Raw genomic sequence first — 20,920 nt, 5'->3', positions numbered from 1 at the left:
GTAATACAATATTAATTTTAAAAGCTTGAATCCTACTGTTTTAGCCTGGAAGTGCTAGTATACACAGTTGGGAAGTAAAGATGGCAGCATCAAGAAATGGTGCATTAAGGATACAGGACACAGAATGAGCAAACAGAAATTAAATTTAGAGTCTGTACTAGTAAGCAATCTGTTTTAAAAAGCTGTCACAGGATGCTGGAGAGCAGGGAGGATGCATTTCTCAAGATCCCTTCTGTCTCTAGAATCAAAGCTTCTTGATTTTGAATCCCCTATGGCTGCTGAATTGAGCAGTGACTGTAGTAAAGCCTTTAGCAGAACAAAGTCACTGTCACTTATGTCTGCCTTCCTCACAAGGGGTTCAGTTACAAGAAGGGCTCTGCAACCCATTTCTGCAGACAAAACACTTCTCACGCCTATCAGTGCATTGAAAGCTTTCCCATTCACATTTATGTTAACATCCTTCTCCTAGGAAGGTTGAAGTTCACCAGTTTCCCAAGAAGTTCCTCCACAGACTGTTTTCTGCTCAGAATTTCAGAACAATTCCTCCTTAGATGCAGCTATCGAGCATTTGTACCCTTGCAGAGTGGAAAGGAAGGTACTGAACTCCCTGCATTGAGTGTTGCTGTTATCTCATGTCTGCAACCCCCTTCCCAAGAGCCATCCAGTCATAATACAAAAAGAAAAGCACTCTGTACACAATAATTAGTATTTTTGTGCAAGATTTTCCATTGCAGATACTGATCTGACCACCACCCAACCCAGGCTTCTTTAGGCTTAGTCTGGGATCATGCAATAAGAACAATACTCAGTATGCCAGAAGGATTTTCAGCTCATGACACTTGTGATTAACAAACTGCCTCTGATGAATGGGGAAACTGAGATATGAGGTATGGCTTCTCCAAAGTCCTACCTTTGCTTCACAGTCAGTCACTTTTTTGTTGTTTTTTGTTTTGTTTTTTATTGAAGGATTTTTGTGTAATCCCACACAGACAATTTGTTCAAGTTTAGGCTAGAATTTCTTTAGCTGTACCTTGTGTCCATTTACCCTGGGGCAGGGACTGCAGCAAATGCCAGAATTTCACATTCAAAGAGAATTTAAGTCAAAATAACACTAATCCACTTACAGTTTATTCAGTATTGCACCAATTCGTGTGCTGGTTGCTGCTCTGTGTGCATGCCCTTGGTTTGGTGGTTTAATTGTATTATGGTATGGAAGGGCAGCAAATATTGGATTATCTTAGGATCATCAGGGTTGGAGAAGACCTCTAAGATCATCAATCCACCCTGAAACCCCTAACCACTAAACCATCCACTGTAGTACCTCAGCTACCCATCTTTTGAACACCTCCAGGGATGGTGCCTTCCCTACCTCCCCAGGCAGCCTGTTCCAATGTTTAACCACTCTTCCTGTGAAGAAATTTTTTCTGATATCCAACCTGAACCTCGCCCTGGTGGAGCTTGACCTCATTTCTTGTTCTATAGCTGGTCAGCAGGGATAAGAGGCCAACATCTGTCTGTAGAGAGTAGCTGTAGAGAGCAATGAGGTCTCCCCTCAGCCTTCTCCAAGCTAAGCAGCCCCAGTTCCCTCAGCCTGTCCCATAAGTCCTGTTCCCCAGGCCCCTATCAGCCCACCTGCCCTTCTCTGCACCCTCTCCAGCACTTCCATGTCCTTCCTATTCTGCAGTGCCCAGAACTACACACAGGACTTGAGGTATGGCCTTACTAAGGCAGAGTGTAGGGGCAGGGTCACCTCCCTGGTCCTGCTGGACACACTATTCCTGATGCAAGCCAGGATGGAGTTGGCCTTCTTGGCCACCTGGGCACACTGCTGTCAGTCAGCACCCCCATATCTCTCTCTGCTCCCCAGCCACTCCTCCCCAAGCCTGTAGCACTGCTGGGGTTGTTGTGGCCCCAGTGCAGGACCCAACATTTGGCCTTATTGAAGCTCATGCAGTTGGTCTTGGCCCATTGATGGAGCCCATCCAGATCCCTCTGCAGAGCCTCCCCACCCTCAGGCTGACCAACACTTCCACCCAACTTGGTGTCACCTGCATATTTGCTGCAGGTGCACTCTATCCCCTTGACAAATCATCATTAAAGATGTTAACACAGGAGTGGCCCCAGCACTGAGCCCTGGGGGACACCACTCCTGACTGGCCACCAGCTGGATTTAATTCTGTTGACCACAGCTCTTTGGGCCTGGCCATCCAGGTTTGGATATCCATTTGCTGAGTTTTTAACTCAGCAAAGCAGATGTGCAGCCAGCTTCTCCAGGAGAATGCTGTGGGAAACCTTGTCAAAAGCTTTGCTGAAGTCAAGGTCCACAACATCCACAGCTCTTCCCTCATCCAATTAGTGGGTTACTTTATTATAGAAGGAGATGAGGTTAGTCAAACAAGACCTGCCCTTCATGAACCCATGCTGACTGGGCCTGGTTACCTGGCTGTTCTGTATGCACTGCATGCTGGCACTCGGGATGATCTATCTGCTCCATCAGCTTCCCTGCTACTGAGGTCAAACTGACATGCCTGCAATTTCCGATTGTCCTTCCATCCCTTCTTATTTATTGGATTACATTGGCAGTTTTCCAGTCTTCTGGTATCTTTCCAGTGAGCCAGGACTGTTGATAGATAATGGCAAGTGGCTTGGTTAGCACCATAGCCACCTCTTTCACCCCTCTTGGTGGGCATCCCCACCAACACTTTCAGCAACACACATTGTATGTACTGGTTTACATTTTCAGGTCTGTACAACATTGGCTCTTCTAGATTTGTTACATAAAATTCTTTCAAAGAGCCTCTTCAGGGATCTGTTTGTTCTTCACCCCTCCTCAGTTGTCTTTGTACCCTCTCTATCCTCAAAGGGGTATGTGGAAACCCCTGTCTCTAAACTGATGGGTGTGTTCTAAGCCCAGTTCTGTGTACCTGGTGATCTTGGAGAATTTTGTCTTTCCTCTTGGAAATTCCAGGCATATTGAGTCTGATTTTTCCTGATATTGCTGGCAGGTCTCAGTGATTTCTATTAGTGTTCTGTGTCAAAAATAAAGATTTGGTTTGTACTTCTGGTCAGAATAGGACAACACAGTAAATGTGCCTTTTGGGCACATCTTCTGTTTCAGACAGAAATGCCTCAGCCACCAGGCACACAGCAGCCATAAGCTGTGAATGTGCTCTTAATGTTGCACCAGGAGGCTTTGTGCCAGATCAGGTGTCAGTTGTCCTTCAAAAGCTGATGGAAGGGCAGGCTGAGCACTGTACCACATGCCCTGGTTAATTTGATGGGAATAACATTAGGTGTCCATTCTGGAAACAGACCAGATTTGCACTGCACAGATCAGGAGGTAATTGTGGTTCTGAGCTTTCCTTACCCAAAATGTGAGCTGGCCACTGAGACTGGGTAATTGTTAACAAAGAATAGATATTGGCTAACAGTTTGACTAAAAGTTCTTTGCCCTCTTTTCTTTCTCATGTAGATGGGGCATTGTCATTTCATTAGTCATGTAGTAATAAGCAGGACACTGATTCCTATTCCTCTTCCAAAATTTAGGTAGACTGCATGACTATCCTTTTCCCAACAAAAAACAGTTCTTCAGCTCCTGCAGGCTCCAGGCAGCTACTTTCCAGAAGCCCAGTGTGACTTAGCATTACTTCATCTCCTTCCTCTCCCTGGGGACCAAAACCCCACCTATTTTCTTTTAACCTTGGCTGCAGCAAGCATGCCCTCCATGTCCCAGCTTCACTATAAAAAGCTCACTAGCAGTGAGTGTAGGTTTCTGAGGACTCATGGAAGTAGCTATGTGGCTACTAACTGCCCTTGCTCTCAGTGCCCCAGCCCTGCAAGCTGCAGAACAACAAAGCAAGGTAAAGGAGATGGTAATGAGCAGCAGCAGCAGAATTTCAGGCCTTTACAATTTGCCCCATGATGTGCAGAGTTGGCAGTACACACTGAAGGTTAACAGTGACTTCTCAGTGCAGCAGGCTCTGTGTGGTATTGATTTAAGGGACCTGGGAGTGGATTGCCAGGAAGCTGAACATGAGCCAGCAGTGTGCCCAGGTGGCCAAGAAGGCCAATGGCATCCTGGGCTGGCTCAGGAACAGTGTGGCCAGCAGGTCCAGGGAAGGGATTCTGCCCCTGTGCTCAGCCCTGGTGAGGCCACAGCTTGAGTCCTGTGCCCAGTTCTGGGCCCCTCAGCTCAGGAAGGAGATTGAGGTGCTGGAGCAGGTCCAGAGAAGAGCAAGGAGGCTGTGAAGGGATCCAGCAGAATTCCTGTGAGGAAGGGCTGAGGGAGCTGGGGGTGTTGAGGCTGGAGAAGAGGAGGCTCAGGGGAGACCTCATCACTCTCTCCAACTCCCTGAAAGGAGGTTGGAGCCAGGGGGGTTCAGTCTCTTCTCCCAGGCAGCTCTCAGTAAGACAAGAGGGCCTGGGCTTAAGCTCTGCCGGGGGAGGTTTAGGTTGGATTTTAGGAAAAAATTCCCTATAGAGAGGGTGATCAGGCATTGGAATGGGCTGCCCAGGGAGGTGGTGGATTCTCTGTCCCTGGAGGTTTTTAAGAGGAGACTGATGTGGCATGCAGTGCCATGGGCTGGGAACCACAGTGGTAGTGGATCAAGGGTTGGACTTGATGATCTCTGAGGTGCTTTCCAACCCGGATGATTCTGTGATTCTGTGATTTCATGATGTAGAGTACCCCTGGGTTCTCTAAACTTGCACAGTTAAACCAGCTAGCAGTGATACAGCCAAGAGGTTACGTAGTACCAGTGTGTTAGTTATCCACCAGTGTTTAGTTCAGGTTTTTTCTCATTGCCCAGCCAGGCTCTTATTAGGTACCAGCTGATGCCTGGCTTGTGATGGGTCTCATCTTGGCATCTGTGTGCTTCCACTTGAGCTGCGTTTAGTAATCAAGGAGGTCTGGCCTGCAATCAGGGGGCTTTGCCTGGAAAATTGCCTCAAGAGGAGACTCAGACCTCGAGTGCTCTTCTTGAAGAAGCAAGATGAGAAGGAATCTAAGGTAAGAGTTGCTGCTGTTTATGTCTTACGGTTATTTTTTATGTCAACACTTTGGATGAAGTTTGCTGGGGTTATTCCTAATACAGAGTTCAAGCCAGAGTCCTCCAGGAGGTGTCAGACAGTTCAGACCTTAAACAGAGCTGTGCTCGTGCTGAGTACTCAGCTATAGAGCTGAATTTTACCCTTTCAGCTGACTAGTTGTTAAAGATGTTGGAAGTTTTCTGTCTGTAGCAATGGATCTGTGAGCCTGATGGGATGTATGTCCTTTGTGATTAAGCACTGACTGCACTGCCTGTCCTAGATTTGGGTCTCTTGGATCTCTCTGTTTGTAGTCTAACACTGTTTTGTTTAACCAAGTTTTTCTACTGGCTTGTGATCTTTTAAAGCCCTGTGCAGAGACTGGCCTCATGCTGCTCCCATAGACACTTCCTAATCCCATATAGTTGTTGTTTAAATGTTATTTTTAAGTAGGTTTTCCTGTTGTTCTCCTTAATAATGATATGGTAAAAGAATAATATGCATATTTGAGCCTGGTTTAAGGGTACTATTGGGATGGATTGCCTACTTCCAACCTTTGGATTCTTGTTGTGGCTAAAGGAATAATAGAACAGCTTAGCACTGCACTTTTCCATACCAATCATATGGCTAAGTTCTTGAAATCTAAAATCCACCTAGAAGAGCAGCAAGTGTCAGCCTTAGTCCCTTTCTATTGTGTTGTGGTTTGTGAGGGAAATTCCTCTCAGTCTTTCTTGCTGTTTGTATTTGCTGGATAGGTGATGCCTGTTTCTTGTGGACTAGTCAGAATTTCTAGAGCTAACAGCTGCAGGTCTCAAAGTGTTCAGTGTGTTCCAGGTGTCAGTAAGGAGGCAGCCTGCTTATTGGGGGGGTGCTGTGAAACAGGAGTTAACTTGGCAAACACACAGTTTTGTTGGCTGCTGCTGTTTTCTCCTGAGATGTTTGGCACCTCCTTGCCAAAAAATGGTAGTCAGAATGGAAGAGTAGGCTTATCAAAAGCGTTTGCCCAGAAAGAATTTCAACCAGAAGTGGAGGTGTTTAGTTTAAGTATGCCTCCCACTAGAAAGGACCTATTTCACTGTCCCATCTTACCCAAATAAATGATACTCGAATGTATCAGTTTTGACCTTCCTGCTTTTCCTGCTGATGGGGCTGGGGGAGGATAACACCTAATGTGTGTGGGTGTATGCAGAGGGTGTGGGTACTTCTTGATATCTCTGTTCTATTTCTGACAAGTGCTGCCACACTGATAGGGCACACTGCTTACATACAGTGTGGTAACTATTTATCAGCTAAATTCTTCAGTATAAATCAGAGGAATCTTGAGACAACATTGCTGCTGCTTTTTCATTTCCTGAAGACTCAGCCTGAAGTTAGCATCTGGAACCCAAATGCTTTGACACTGGGTGAATTTTGAAATACTTACAGCCTCTTGCACTTGCAACACTATTTACTTGACAGAAGAAGAGATCTGTAGAAAGGAAAACAGTTTCTTGTGTTTAGTAGAAAAATATGAAATTACTTGATGGGGTAGAAACAGCAGTGACCATTCCACTGTCAGTGATGTATACCACATAGTGTACATTTAAGCAAAGATGGTCTGTAACAGGGCTTCAGGGTAAGCAGGACTGGGTACTGCAGTGTCTTATGTGAGGTTGTGTGGGCCCCCAGAGAAACAAGGAGGCTTAGCAAAATCCATGTGTCACACAGATTAGAGGAGATGCATCTCAGTGGTTTTTTACAGTTCTCTTTCTGGAAAATTGAGTGCTCAAGAAGCAAATATGATAAATGCTTTAGATGTTCTATCATGCAGTACAGAACAAGTGATGTTGTAGCTGTTTGTGATACCATTTACAGTGCAGTAGCCAATGGGCTGCTGGGGACCATCTTTCTGTCACTGTTCAATTCAGACAAGGTCACAAAAACCTGACATTAACATCCCCAGCCTGAACGATCACTACTGATGGAGCAACCTGGTGTTTTAATGCCACTTGGGTTCCTGCAGTTCCTCTGAGCCTGTGCTAATGTGAGATACTGAATCCCCTCTGCAGTTATGCAGAGAGCTGCATAATAACTTGGGGAAGTGTGGGAAGGACAAGGATGACTGTAGAAAGGACTGCAGGGAACTAAAGAAAAAGGGGTGCAGCAACTTATATTCCATTCCTGAAGCAAGAAATTTTAATAAGGTATTGCAAGTATCTTTGACCTTCATTCTGTTTCATTTAAGGAGTTACTGCATTGACCATTATGGATTTTTTTTCTGTCTAAATTTTTTGTCTTTCCTGCTGTGTCTTAGCTAGCAGTTCTTCCATGCTCTGGGCCTTCTGGTTAGCAATTTGATTCACTTTCATTGACTTTTCTCAGTTTTAAGACCTTAAACTTTGGCAAACAAGGTCATTCTGCTCCCAGAAATATCTCTTTCTGCTTCAGATTAAATCACTGGTTTTTGTTTTTTGATTTTTTTAACCATCTCAAAACCCTGAAAAAGGAGTGGCAGAAAGTTATCTATCCATCCATACAGGTGCAGTGACAGCTGGAAACATTCAAAAATACTGAACTAGAAAGGCTTATACAGCTGAAATCTGAAATACAGTGAACCTCCACAGTGCAACTTCTCTGAAGAGGGTTTGTTGAAGAGCAAGTACATTAAAAGTGTCCGGAGAGGAACCAGGATGTGTCTGTGCCAGCAGTCCCAGAGGTCCAGAAGCTGTTGATAGTAGTTAGAGACAGAAAAGCCTGTGGGCAGGAGAGAAGGAGAGGCTCAGCTTGGTGGACATAGAGGAGCTGAAAGGAGAATGCAGTGGTGACTCAGGCAGATTGCATGAGGATGTAATTGACATTTCTCTCTGGTGTCGGAGGAGAGGGATCAGGACAGTGCAGCACTGCTGGAGGCTTTGCTTGGTTGTTCTTTTTGTTGTTGTTGTTTTTAAACATGAAAAAATCCCATGGAAGTGTCAGGGAAACCATTTAACCAAGGCAAAATCAAGCCTTTGGTTCATCATCTGTCCTTATTTTGCTGCCCTAGAATCCCATGCAGAGAAGAGCCATGGACAGCATAGTCTTGATTGTCCTTGGAGATGGCTGTGACAGAGGTTTCTTCAGTTTTCCTACTACTGATGTGTGTTGGTCCTTCAGTCACTCCTCTCTAGCTGCACCACTGTTTTTCGTCTTTTCATCAGTGACTGATTAAGGTAGTGGAGGGTTCTCCACCTTTCTTTTTGCTTCCCCATATGCTGTAGGGGGGACTTGAAAGGGTGCTGTTAAAAGGAATTGGAGAGTTTCTTCCTTGCTTTGTAGAGCTAAAACCCTGTGACATCCAAGCTTTGTGCTTTTGGGCCCCACTGTCAGGAATGCTTGCCAGGGCTGCTGTGACCATGAGGGTGGCTTACAGGCTGATGGGAGATGGTCCTTCCTCCTGGAAAAGCAGCACTTGCTTCCTTGGTCTCTTCTCTTTAGTGTGGTTAAGTTGTGGGCAGGATTTTCCTCTCAGATTCACCAAGCTTTGCAACACTGGTGGCAGCAGAGTGTGCTGAGGGTAAGAACTGTATTAAGTAAGAAACACAATTCTTTGTCTCTCTGAGATGATGTTTTTTGCAGACAGTGTAAACCAGGAGGTGGTGGGATGGGGCAGGAGGAATGGAGATGAAAGCATGGTCAGTCAGTTAGTTCCTGACTGGTAAGTGTAGGAACAGTGTTATGAGTTGTGCTTGGTCAGCTGAAGCTGACTTTGTGTGATGTTTGGGTTTTTTTTCAGTAACAGAATACTTCTAATGTCCGAGGCCTGTAGCTTCAATTCATCAAAGCTTTTCAAGATAAGTCCCAGGCACGAAGCCTCTCTGCCCATTCCTTTCTGCTGTCCACCAGCCATTCTCATTTTCTTCAATGACAGCTACAATGTCTCCTTCACTGATGTCCAGTTCATCCATGCTCTGAAAGGAGACAGGGAAAGGAGATGTGGTTAAACCGAGAGCACAGGAGGGACCAAGCATGTGCCTGGTGGTATTTTAGGGTTTTTTTACCCTGTCATTCAGCAGCAGCCTTCCCAGTGGTTGGGAGTGAGCCTGAAATGCCAGGCAGTCAGGGATAAAGCACTTCCTGAGATGGCTATTTCCTTAAGATCCTCAACTTTTCCCCATCTCCATGGTGTGTCTTCCTGAGTAACTTGACTGTTGTATCACTGGAGAAGGCCATAAAGGATTAAATTATGTCTGTCCTAAATTTGCTAACAGACTCTTCTGTAGTCTACAGGGTTTGCTTAAAAAAAACCCCAACAAAACAAACCAACAAAACCCAAAATTAACCTCAGTGCACGGCTTAATTCCCAAGGAAGGTTACACTATTGTCTCTACTAATCCAGGCTTAAATAGGTCTCCCCATTCTTGGAGAATATGGAACAGTGGTGACCAGTGGAGGTGGAGCAACCTTTCTTGATGTGGGTAACACTTATCTCCGAGAGAAATGGAGCAGTTGCAAGTGAGCTATCACTGAGCTGTTGGGCAGCAGTTACTTGAGTGGTCCTGTCCTGTTTTCCATAGGAAACCACTTTGCTACTTGCAGCATAGAACAGAGGCTTCCAGATATGTTTGACACATCAGCTAAAATGTACCTGAGTACCTGTACTTGAAAAATGAGAGGCTTCAATATACAGTATACTAAAAGTAGTAACAGGCTCTTTTCTCAGCAGGGAAAACCCACGTGTGCCATTTTTTTAAGGCAACTCCTGGAGTAAGGATCTGACAAAGACCCAGCAGTCTTCTCAGGGGAACTACCATTAAAAGGGAAGTTCTTTCAGCTGTGTTTGGCTGAAATTTCAGGCAAAGAATAAAAGAGGGTTTAAAACAAAGGAAAACAAAGAACATGTAAAGGTGTCAGAACACTGCTGTGCTTAAGAGAAAGCTCTCCTTTCCAGCCATTTCTCTTTTCATAATTAATCTCACTGTCACATTTCTGAGTGTTGGTTATTGATGTCCCTTGGTGGTCTTTCTGAACTCTTAACATAAGACCTGGATGCTGCTCCTTCTGCTGATCTGAAGCTAATAAAAGGAATCTTTCAACTGATATGTAATTAAATTATCAAACTCCCCTTAGTGCAGGCTAATGATTTAGCAATAGTTGAGATGTTCTGGAGTCCATCTGAATAAGAAAATACAAGCAATCCATGCATAACCTTTTACTAATGGTATTATGCATAGGTCTGAAGCCAGTTTAATATCCCAGTTAGGGATGAAGGTTCCTCTTTATAACAAGCTTTTGGTACATGGACCATGTCCACTGTGATTCTGCAGCTCACAGCATGAAATACAAGGGTCAGTGTCAGTTATGGGGATTCAGTCCTCTCCAGCATGGAGAGCACCAGTTAAAGCCAGTGTGTTAAAGTGGAGCAGGACTCTGGTGATAAGTGAGATCAAAGAAGAGTTTGGAGAAGAGTTCCTAGAGAAGCATCTGTCACACATTCTTACACAAGGAACCTGTAGTCATTTTCACTAGGAAAACATTTTGCAAGAGATTTTAAGTGTAGAATGCACAATACTGCATATGTAGCCATTATCCCCTGAAAATAAAGTTTTCCTTGTGAGGGTAGTGTCTTTATCTCTAGAAGGGGGCTGTAACAGCTTGGCACTAATTTAGGAGTGATTGCACTAACACATAATCACTTGTGATGAAAAAGTGTTACTGTTTCATCTTGAGGCAGTGTGGTCTGGTGATACGCATCAAGAACTGGCAGTTGTGATTCCTGGCTTCTGCTTCTGACCTTGACCAAGAAATCTCCTAAGTGTCCCTGGCTGTGAAGTGGTGATAACACCTTCACAGAATTTACACTTAAATTATGTTTGGATCAACATTATCTATTTTAAATTTGATGCTTTGAAGTATTTCTTTTGAAGACTTTCATTACCTGGGCTGTGTAGTCATAAAGTACTCTGTAGTCCTGTGATGATGTGTTTCCAGCTTGTTCATTTACAAAAATTGATGCATAGACTCCATCTGTTTTCACTGCTGGAAGGGAGGAGAGAAACAAAAAAACACACATGGAAGAAAAGAGTTCAGCTGCCTGTAAGTGCATGGGATCCTATGTAAGTTTACAAAAGTACAAAGGTTTCTGTCCTTGTCTGAAGATGTACATGCATAGAAAAGCTGCTGTGAATTGGAGGTAAAGTCTTGCACAAAAATTGTGTCTCATTGATTAGATGACAATACACTGACATAACTTCTTATGGAAGATGGTGTTTTAATCTAGCTTGTCATAATTAGGAAAAAACCTTTATTCCTTCCAAGCACCTGCCTGGGAGCTTCCCCTGCTGTTGAGGTGAGCAGAGGTTTCCCACACGACTTCTCAGTGGGATTGTAGTTCCCTCATCAATCCATGGTTTAGTTCTCCTGCTCTGAGAAGCACTGTCGGCTCCTTTTCAGGTCTTGAAAGACAAGCATGGGAACCATTGAAAAGCAGAATGCAGAGAGTTTTTACCATTCCTGCCCTTGTCCAGGGAACTCTCTACCCTCTTGACCCCAGCCTGAGGAAATTTGAAGGGTATGACTACCTTCAACTCAAAACTACAAGCCCAAGCACCAAGTTGGTGCCTGGCAAGTCCAGCTGCTGTTTGGTAGCTCTGGAGAATCTCCCCTGGCTGAGCACCAAATGTGACAAGGGCTTTGTTTCTAGGTGCCCACTCAAGCAGGCCTGACAAAACAAAATAATTTGAGTACAGTTTTAAACTGTCCATAGAACAGCTTTCTGGTTTATTTATTTTTTTTAGGTAAGAATCACGGTAAAAATGTTTCTGTTTTGAATCACACCAATAAAAATGGCATAAGGTGTTGGTTTCTGCATAGTCAAAATATTGTGTTTTAAATGTCATCTGGTAGATGCCTGCTTGCAAGGGCTGGATTAAGACAATGCAACTGTGAAGCAAGATGGTTGCTTCCATTCATAAGACAAAACTTAGGATGTTCTCTTGGGAATTTTAGAGGTAGTGTACTCTAGGAAAAAAACTTTTCTAAGTCAGAATTTGTTTTCCTGAAGTTCCCTTTTGCCTAGACAGAGGTTTTGAAGATTGTATGGATTATTTGGCATTCTAAGCTGGGATATTTGCTCAATACACATCCAAACTAATTTCCATGCTCCTTTTAGTCTTGGCTGCCAACATGTGAATATCTGCTGTACATCTTTGCTTTGAGTCAAAGCTCAGTTTAGCAATGTGATCTAAACCAAACACATCTGGTAAACTTATTTCCTGAAGAGGCATACCCAGAGGAGGGGCTGAAGGAGGGGCACTTTCTGTGTTCTTGCTGCTTCCATGCAGTAGTTCAGCGAATCTGCAGAACCAAGAGAAGCCAATGACAAAATGAGTGAAGAGTACTGGATATGAGCATTCCTTCATCTGACTCAACCTTTCCTCCATCTGCTGCAGCACTGAGTAGATGTAGCTCTGCCTGTGGCTGGCTGCTCTCATTTATGCTGCAGATATATTTATCTTCAGTTAAAAATATGTACTTTTTAAAAATGCAGCAGGATACTGAGCCATCAGCTGTCACTAAAATGTATATAAAATGCCTCAGCATTTTGTTGGTGATCCAAAGGCTCATGGTGCAAAACAACTATTTCACAATATGATGAGAATTATAAGTTGTTTATAAGACATTACCATTTCTTTGTCTTTGAGGAAAACTGATACACCTTAAAATACAAAGTTGTATAATGAGCCTCTATAAAAACTGAGTCTAAATGAGTTGGGTTTTTTTTTCTGAAATCTATTCCTGCTTATTTTTTGTATCACATTTGGGTACTGGAGACTACATAAAGTGGGAATATGGGTTAGAAATCTCAGGTACAGATAGAAATAACATTACATGCTTAAGGCATATCTAAAGGGTGTGATTTTTCAGCTGTTGAGGACTTAGTGTTTCTGGAAAATGGGCATCTAAGTGCAACAGTTTCTGAAAAACTCAGACTGAGTCTCTCCAGGCTGCCTGCCCATCCAGAATATGGTTGTATTCTAAATGGCAGTACAGTTATCTTGTATTGTATAGGAGGCAGCATTAGAATTCATTATTCCAGGGAATTGGGTTTCTGACTGAAAACTGGAATATTGTGTATAAACCTTATCAGCTCACTAACAAGCCTGGACCAGATTTTAAATGGGGGATGACAAACCACTTCTTGTCTTTGTTAGGGAGCAAGGCTTGTCAAAATATAAAGCTGCTTTAAATATAATGGCATTCTCAGTGCCAAGTAGCAATTTTAATATAAAATATTTAAACCAATAGACCCACCATGCTTTTCTGCTGATATAACTGCATCCATTTTATATCATTTAGCAGCATAAATGGATCAGAAAAAGAAAAATTTCCTCCCTGACATCAGTTATTCCACCAAGTGGTTTTTTCCTTTGGTCTAGATACAGACAACAGCTCTTTGTTCTGCTCAGCTGGGTGATGAAGTAAGGCAGGAGGTATTGCCAGAAAAGACAGCTCTCCTCAGCCTTTGCTCCCAGCAAGGTTCACCTTTGCCCCTCCTTGAACAAAGTGGTTTTGTTGCTGTGTGTGGTGATGCACTGGGAGAGAGGAAATAAATGAATGCTTTCCATTGCTGGGCAACTAATTGTTTTATGAACTTGTTCCTTGTCTCTCTTCCCACTAGGCCATGGCAGAATTACTCTGACTCTGGTTTTAATGCATTTACTACTTCTGTCAAGCTACTTTTATTGATACGTAGCTGCCTTTTGCTATGATGAAGGAAGTAATGCCCTTCATATGCAGATATATCTGTTCTGGAACCTGAAGTCTGCCACTCACCTCTTCATCATCCCACAAGACTGGGTTGGGCTGCTGTTGCTTCTGTTTAGTTCTCTGCTGTAGTAGTTCTCGTATCCTATTGCATCTGCAGCAGGGTGATAAAAATGAAATGTCTGACCAGGCAAAACTCTTTTCTCTCCAGCAGAATGCAGTTTCAGCCATACAGCACCTCTCTGCACTCACCTGTGGTGTGGCTGGAGCAGCTCAGGGAAACTGGGGACTTGACAAAAGCCCTTCAGGTGATTGCAAACAACTATATACATGGTAGAAAGGCCTGCTTGGTGTGAGACAAGCACAGTCAAGGACCTGAAGAACCATTCTAATAACTGGGGCTAACCCTAGTTAAGAAGGTGGTTTCCTCTGTTGCCCAGAAGTTCAGGATTTAAGGGAGCAGAGCATGGTCATTGTGAGCCTGGGACAATGCTCATGATACAATTGGCTACAGTGTGCTTAGTGTTTATTTGGGTTTTGTTTTGTTTTTTAAGGTATTGAGTCAGGAATGTGTTAGATTGTTGTTAGAGAATGTTGTTAGAGATGTGAACGTTTCTGAATGTTTTTGCCAGCAGCAATAATAATCAATTTCCTGGCCTATGCTTGTGCTTGAGTATCTCTTCACCTTTCCTATCTCCCCTGTCCACCTCCTGAGAGCTAATTTGCTGCTTACCCAGAGGTGTTTGTTTTGTTCTCTCAAACTCAGTTGCTTTACTGTACCAACAAATTAAAATCCTCTGTGTGAAGAAGAATGGACTGTAGCAGCAAAATGGCATCTAATGCACCAGTATCAATGTATTTGTTTTTAAAAAATCCCCATTCTTAATCATCCTAGGTGTAATTTCAGAAGGGTTGAGTGGAAAACAGGCCCTGGACAGATGGGTGCTGGGTTAGTTATAGCTCTGCTGAAGAGGTTCCTAAGGTGTGGTTGCTCTGTTAGGTCTGAGCTCTGCAATGAAACTGAAGGGGTGTGAGCTGTTTCTGTACAAAATAAATTATCCTTTGGGACAGGGCAGTCATGTTGGTGATGTTTGTACCAATAAAACCCCAAGCATGGAAGGTTTTTATCTGTATAAGATTTTTTCTGAATGGAAGTAATCTCTACTTGATGCTGAGGGGGTACTAAGGGGATTCTCATTGACGTAGCAGTATGGTGAGAGAAAAGATGGTGAAACTGCACAGACTTAAAGGAATGGAGAAAGATCTTTTCAACTTAGATACCTATCATCAGCTGATGAAGAGATGAAATAGGGCTTTTACTGTCCTCTTTCAAAGGCTGAATCTTTGTTTACTGCAACAGCTGCATGGGAATGCAAGCATTCACTCAGTGTGTGTCTTGTATTGCTTGTTGAAGAGGGTGCTGTCTGTATTTGACTGTGTGAAAAGTGAGATAGCCTGGTGATGTGATGGGAGAACTCCTGCCCTGGTGCAGCATGTTTTCATTTTACAACTTCTCTTGTCTCTTGTTGTCTTGATCTCCATTTCAGCCCAGATGTTTTCATCATTAAAGTCAATGAAAAGGCTGATCTGACTTGAACAAAGTCTGTGAACCTTACATTGTTTCTGCATGCTGAGGCAAAGCCAATTTCATTCAGACTTTCCCCCAGCTACGTTCTTGCACTTACAGAAACAACTTTTTGAGAGGAAGAGAGATGTTATTCTCCATTGGAACAAAGCAGAATTGGTCCTCTCTGCTGCAAATGAAGAGGCAGCATCTTTGTCAAGGGGACACCAGCATACAGGTGGCTCTGACTTGTCAGCTTTAGAGGAAATGGAGGTTGCCATCTCTGCAAGGCAGTTTGTCACTTCTTTAGCCCTGTCAGTTCAGCTGTATTATGAAATGAGCCTGGTTGCAAAGCCAAAACAACTTTATGTTTGTTTTCTTTTTTTTGGAGGTTATTTTTACCCTGGGTCTTTCAGCCATCCCACTTGCACAGCCACCCAAGGAGCAATGGCAGCACAGTCGGGGGAGAGGGAGCCAAAACGGGCAGGAATGCATAGCCAGAGCAGAAACTCCTCCAGCAGGCTTCACCTCCAAAGGAAACATACTGCACAACTTCAGCCTCAGCCTAAGGGCTGATTCAGCTGATAAAATCAATAGGAATAATTACCTGGAGGTTGTGTTCCTGTCATGTTAGTCTTAACGAAGCAGTCTATGTCTGACTCTACAACGCAGTTCTCCAAGCTTACCCGAACCTCTTCATACAGCTACAAAACACAATCCAAGAGCTGATTTAATTTTTAACGTTTCACATTGCATTAACAATAAATGTTCTTTTAATACTTTTTTCCCCCTTAAGAGACTTTATACTCTGTCTGTGTCTGATCAGGATGGAGCTTTGGCCTGTTGCCTGTACAAACATTCTTGTAAACACAGTTTGAAACAATTGTTTATTTGTGTTCTGGTTATCTTATTGAGAGAGATGAGAACAAAGGCAGTCCAGGACTTTCCAATGCAATAAAGAAGTTAATTAATTAACATCTGTTCAAAGTCAAAACTAGTTTATTCTTTGTCTTCTCATTTTGAGACCATAACTGGTTGACTTTCTGAAAGTTGTACCTGAGCCTGAATATACTTGACCAAGTGATCTGGTAGGTAGAGGCATTCCCTGGCAAACCAAAGGGAGGAGACATCTAAGTGTCACCAGGTGTGACACAGGCTGTCTACATGCAGGCACAACCCTGGTTTACATCTAGAGGGAACATGCAAGCTTGAAAATGCTCCCTTCTCACTGAACATCTACAACACCTGGTTTGCTGTAAATAGCCCATGCAATGGGCTAGTTAGTGCTCTTTTGGGTAGTTAGAGGGGCAAGTTAGTGCTGTATTGTTAGAGCACTCTTGCTCCTACTCTTCCTCATCCACAAATGAAGCTGCTTGGCAGGTGCCCCTACCTGGTCATCCTTCACACACTGCATGGAGAGCTGGTTGCAGTGAGCCCACAGCGAGTTGCGGAGGACAGCGATGCGGTCGCACTCCTGGAGCTGGAAGACCTAAAGGCAAAGAGAAGATGTGAGGTAACCTTGTGGGAGTTACTTGCATTGCAGGCAGTGACAGGGCTGAGGCTCCTCTGGACCGAGTCTGTAAGCCTGCAAACTGTTCTGAAGGATACTTTGAGAAGGCTGTCATTTCAGCTACTGGAGAAACTACATCTTGTTCAAGCTCAGGAATTTGCTTTAATTGCATGCACCAAATTAAAGTCATTTTTTTGTAGGCAAAAATAATGGAGGGGAAAAGAATCAGTGTTACCTGGATTTGACTGCTACCTCTGCCACCAAGGACGTGGAGGTCCTGTCTGCCTGTTGCACTGAATTTTTAATTTTTATCATTTCTTTAGAGCTCTGGTGTTGAAGGGTTTTATTTATGTTAGAACCAGAGCCCAAAACGTCCATCTCTGCCTTCTAAAATAACTGCCCAACCTTTTCTCTTCTGAAAATACTTGAGGCTCTATGGAGTCACCTCTGTTTTGTTGGGGTTTTTTTAGGGTTATTTTCATAGTAAAGAGAAGGTATTTTTCTTTCTCCAGAGTTTACTCCCTTCATCTGATTTTCTCATGTTGTTGCACAGCTTGGAAAGAGCGAAGGAGAAAAGAGAGAGTAGGGGAAAGAAGCAGATAAACTATCTTTAAAAGCTTTAAAAAACCAGCCAGCCTGATCTCTAAGTTATTCTAAGTAGAACATCAATTTTTGCTTTTCTATGAGGTGTGAAAAGCTCAGATGCTTCCAGCCATCTGTTTCCATCTCCATTTGCTAGTAATTATGTCCAGAACACCACAAATGTATACACTATTCAGCAGAACATCCATTTGGGTATGCTGCATGCCATCTAACCTTACCATCTAAAAAAAAAAAAAAAAAAAGCAACCCACAAACCCAAAACCAGAAAAAAAACCAGAAAGAAAAGTCTCTCAAGGGAGTCAGCTGGTGCAGGGACAAGTTTCTGAGAGAAAAAGCTTTTAAAGGGAACTGAAGCACCTCAGGGGTGAAGAATCAGTATTTCAGTATCAGTTCTGAACAAAAAGTCTCTGACTGCAACCTAGCCCTTCAGGGGCTACTGAAATAGCAGAAGAGCTAACTGGGAATTTCCCAGTTAGGTTGTGTCCTGTTGGGAAATGCAGCTCATCAAAGAGTTGAGTGGAGTGACTCTGGCCTTGTCAAGCCCTCTGCAGGGTACAGCTGGGCTGGACACATCCCCTGTGCCCTGTTGGCTTCTGCATCAGACTGGTGTCACCTGGGCATCTCATGCCAAGGAACATGACACAGCCCTGGTGACAAACATCATCCCACTGCTGCTAGTTGCTAGCCAAGTTTTGCAGGCTATGAATGTCCAGCATTCTGCTAGGGACCTAAACAACCCCAGCACTTCGAGTTTCCCCACTATGCAGACAGAATTCTGGGATCTTAAGCTGTTGTTGTAGTAGTTACGAGTCTTAAATGCCTCAAAAAAAAAAAAAAATCAGTTGTCCCATCTACAAGCAATATTAAAATAAAGTGTTCTAGATGTCCTTCCTTTAGGAGTGGTTGTTTGAATTAAGCAGTGTGCCTGCTCTACTGGGCTATTCAGAATGTAGCTGTTTGGGAGAAATGATGTGAAGCTGAGGAATGCTTCACTTGTTTGTTGGCTATTTAAGAAAGGGGGGAAATGTGCATCTTGGGAAAATTAAGGCTTGGCACAATTTCTGTGGTAAGTCTGCTGTGCCAGCCATGAGACTTCCAAATCCTCCCATATAGGGACTATTTAAGAGAACTGGAAAGCTGCACTCCTGGCAGTTTATTTTCTGGGGAAATAAAGCCTGCAACAAGTAAACAGCAAAATCATACTTTACCAGATGGACAAATATATTGGAATGATTAATAGGACCAAATGTGTGGCTGATTTGGATGCCACTCAGTTCTTGTAGATTGTTGTGCAAAACTTACTAGCCAGGTGCAACTCTCCTTATCCATCTCCAGCATGATGGAAAGAGCCACTTTCCCACCACCACCTTTCAGTTGAAAGATTATAGCAGAGGGCAAATATTCTTGCAAGAATATGCAGTGCTATGCAAAGTAAAGATCCTGAGTGTCTCGTCTGTCTTTGTTCTCAGAAGACTAGGGTATGTTTTTAGCTGATCAAGAAACTAATATTTTTAATCTCCATTGAACTTGTGAGTTGTTCTGGTTTGATTTTTTTTTTTAAAAAAAGAAGCAAACACCAAAACATTTCCTTTGTTGGAACAAGAAGATATTCTGGAAGCTTCTTAGAAAACATAATCTAAAGGGAATTGTTTGTTCATTTTTAATGGATCTATTGAAATGTTGTTTCCTTTCTGAAAATATTTTTGAACTAAAAATGAATTTTCATGTTTACTTTTTTTTTTTTTGTTAATTTCTACTGAAGTTACATTTTTTCACAAAGCAGTTATTTGAGAAACAATCTTAAAATGTCTGCCATGGAAGATTATCCCTAACACTAGTGTGTTGCTCCACTTCTCATACCTCTTCTTTATCTTTATGTACATAGACTGAACACTCAAGGAAGGTGTAAGCAAGTGAGACAGCTAGCAGCTATGTCTATATCAAATCTAGTTTTTGTAGTATTTTTGCAAAGACATCTACTGAGACTCCACATGAAGCAAACAGCAAAACCCTTGGAATGATATCTCAGGTCTATATTGCAATACCTGCAAGTAGATAAGATAAAGAGAGCACGAATGTATCGCTATGGAAGTCAGTGTTTACCTCGCAGGTTTTGATATGTTCCTGTTCCCACTCTGTCCGTACCTTATCCAGCTGCTCAATGTTCTGTTTGTACACATTCTCTGTAAATGCAGACACGAATAATAAAAATCCAACAGTTAGGGGGCAGGAAATGATACAGGCTTTCTCTTTTTCCTCCTACTAGGACTTTGCTGTGATCCTTAAACCTTCGGCCTGTGATTGCAACTGGTGGGTTGCAGAATATTTGGTTTATTTTTCTTTACACTGAAGATTCCCAAGCCATGGCTTGCAGATCATCTGTAACCTTTAAAGTAGGGGTAATGTAAATTAGGGATGAGGAGCCTGGACCATGCTTGGGCACTGAGCATCCTCAGGCTCTTTCTGTGCTGAGCCAGCCAGGTGAGTCATGGGCCTTAATGTAAACTTGATCAGTGAGGGAGAAACCTCAGCTCATGAACTGGCTCAGATGTCTGCTGGATTGTCCTTCTGGACACATGGTGTGTTTCTGACTGAGAATTGCCACCATGCTTATGCAGAGGGAACTTGGGGACTGTGGGTATGGTTTGGGCTGGCTGGGGGCAATTTGAGTGCCATTTTTTGTGCTTTCAAACTTGCTTCAGGAAGAGTTTTTCTTCCCTGGGAAGAGCGTCTACAAGAGGTCTTCTATAAATTCTGCAGTGAAAGGAGACTTGGATTTCCACAAAAACTGTGGTGACTGTCAGGTTGGTGTTGTTTAGAAGTTTCTTCATTAATCTTTGGGAAACCTGACTTCAAGCAGAGTCAGCCTGGGTGATTTGGATGATGCTCTATCAAAATCGGTGTGCTGGTAGATGTTTGCTGAGCAAAATCTTAGTTCAGTTCCAAATAGAGCATCACCTGCTTCATTTGCTGCATCTCTGCATTGCTTGGCTTTGTTCTGACTCTGAAACAGGAAAAGAAACACCCCAAATTAATGTGACTGTATGTTTTGCTTCTGCCACTTTTTTCTTTCTTTTTTTTCCTTTTTTTCTCTGTTGGCTGATCCCTTTTCTCTTCTAGGGGAAGGGCTCAAACTTAAAAACAAAGTTCTTTATGCACAATTCTGTTGAATGTGTGCTACAGAGAGGAAGGGACCACAAATTCACAGCCATAGGCCCACTGACTTCAATGAAAATGTGGCAATTTGCATCTTTCCATTCAAACATCCCTGCCATAGGAGCTCAGTGCTCTCATGATCCAGCCTGAATCTGAGCTGCTGAATGTGTTCATTTTTCTCAAGTGTTTAATGTTTTTTCTACTAGATATTTTTAAGCAGTAAAAAGTGGCAGTTCTTCATCTTCCAAGCTCCTCGTGTAATACAGAGATGAACACAACCTTTACAATACTTTGTAAATGCCAGATTATTTCCCATAACAACTCAGAAGCCTACAAGTAAA

General features: G+C 43.1%; 1 protein-coding gene across 2 annotated transcripts in view; it reads right to left on the bottom strand.

Moving 5' to 3' along the window:
- Positions 1 to 8,385: 8,385 nt before the first annotated feature.
- The window catches only part of PSTPIP1 (proline-serine-threonine phosphatase interacting protein 1), a 49,014-nt gene continuing 36,479 nt past the window's right edge, over positions 8,386 to 20,920 (bottom strand). Inside the window, exons 8-15 of one of the 2 annotated variants that reach the window (XM_030456984.1) lie at positions 20,382 to 20,427; positions 19,527 to 19,606; positions 16,701 to 16,799; positions 15,918 to 16,014; positions 13,816 to 13,900; positions 12,269 to 12,336; positions 10,919 to 11,019; positions 8,386 to 8,951 (exon numbers count right to left, since the gene is read on the bottom strand). In XM_030456984.1, coding sequence (XP_030312844.1) covers positions 8,820 to 8,951; positions 10,919 to 11,019; positions 12,269 to 12,336; positions 13,816 to 13,900; positions 15,918 to 16,014; positions 16,701 to 16,799; positions 19,527 to 19,606; positions 20,382 to 20,427 — 708 coding nt within the window. In that variant the 3' untranslated portion in view covers positions 8,386 to 8,819. The remainder of the gene's footprint in view (positions 8,952 to 10,918; positions 11,020 to 12,268; positions 12,337 to 13,815; positions 13,901 to 15,917; positions 16,015 to 16,700; positions 16,800 to 19,526; positions 19,607 to 20,381; positions 20,428 to 20,920) is intronic. The other variant, XM_030456985.1, reaches the window with a different exon arrangement.

Source organism: Calypte anna, chromosome 10 (genome assembly GCF_003957555.1).
Source record: "Calypte anna isolate BGI_N300 chromosome 10, bCalAnn1_v1.p, whole genome shotgun sequence".
NCBI lineage: Eukaryota > Metazoa > Chordata > Aves > Apodiformes > Trochilidae > Calypte > Calypte anna.
The sequence above is the reverse complement of the archived record's forward strand: the minus strand, read 5'-3'. Positions and strand labels throughout refer to the sequence as shown.